At 37.2% G+C, this 792-nt stretch overlaps 1 protein-coding gene across 1 annotated transcript in view; it reads right to left on the bottom strand.

Annotated features, from left to right (window-relative positions):
• The window catches only part of MRPS33 (mitochondrial ribosomal protein S33), a 3,865-nt gene extending 3,365 nt beyond the window's left edge, over positions 1-500 (bottom strand). Inside the window, exon 1 of the mRNA XM_012649791.1 lies at positions 262-500. Coding sequence (XP_012505245.1) covers positions 262-476 — 215 coding nt within the window. The 5' untranslated portion in view covers positions 477-500. The remainder of the gene's footprint in view (positions 1-261) is intronic.
• Between the last annotated feature and the right edge of the window lie 292 nt (positions 501-792).

Genomic DNA, 792 nt, shown 5'->3' with positions numbered 1-792 from the left:
TAAATATTTCTCTATAACTTGGTCACATTTTAGACATAATTAAAACATGTCTTCTAACAAGCCTGAGTTTCCTTTTTTCATTTTTGATTTACCCATTACGGGTATTTTGAAAGAAGCCTTTCCCCTGTAAACTGGACCCTTTGAACAACTGGGCCTCTATTATAAGAACCACAAAACTGTAAGGATAGGAAAGCTAATTTTTTCCTTTTCTGATCTACCAAAAAAATCTCTCAGGTCCCTTTTTCTGTTTTTTGTCATTACCTATAGAGGCCAAGAAATCTGAGTGTTCCCATGAGTGCAAAATAAGTGTTGTGATTTGGATACCAGTCGTAAGTCTCCTTCCTCTTGGCCAAAGGCTGTTCACTAAATAGTTTCACCACTTTCATGGACTTGGAATCAGTAGGCCTGGCAACTTCACCAAATAGCCGGGCACTCAGACGAGACATGCGCAAGGCATATTCTGAGAGTGAAGACATTTCTTGAACAGCAAGGAGAAAGAGTCCTTACAGAAAATGAAAAGAAAGAGAAATAGGTTAACGTAAGAAATCCTGAGATTATCTAATGAACACTTTAGAAAATGAAAACACAGCAAGCCACACATGAATCAGTGTATGTTGCTGGCAGGATGTGCCTTGAAGTTGAGAAATATCCACAGTCCAAATGGCTATTTCCTTTGCATGCTTTACATTTGCAATTTTTGCATTTTGTGTTTATGTACTATTACTTCCTTGCTGTACTGCCCTTTTTACAATGAACTATTCTGTGATTCTCTAGGTTATTTACCTATTTCTA

Source organism: Propithecus coquereli, unplaced genomic scaffold, assembly GCF_000956105.1.
Source record: "Propithecus coquereli isolate 6110/MARCELLA unplaced genomic scaffold, Pcoq_1.0 Scaffold302, whole genome shotgun sequence".
Lineage (NCBI taxonomy): Eukaryota > Metazoa > Chordata > Mammalia > Primates > Indriidae > Propithecus > Propithecus coquereli.
Note: the sequence above shows the minus strand (reverse complement) of the source record. Positions and strands in the feature narration are given on the sequence as shown.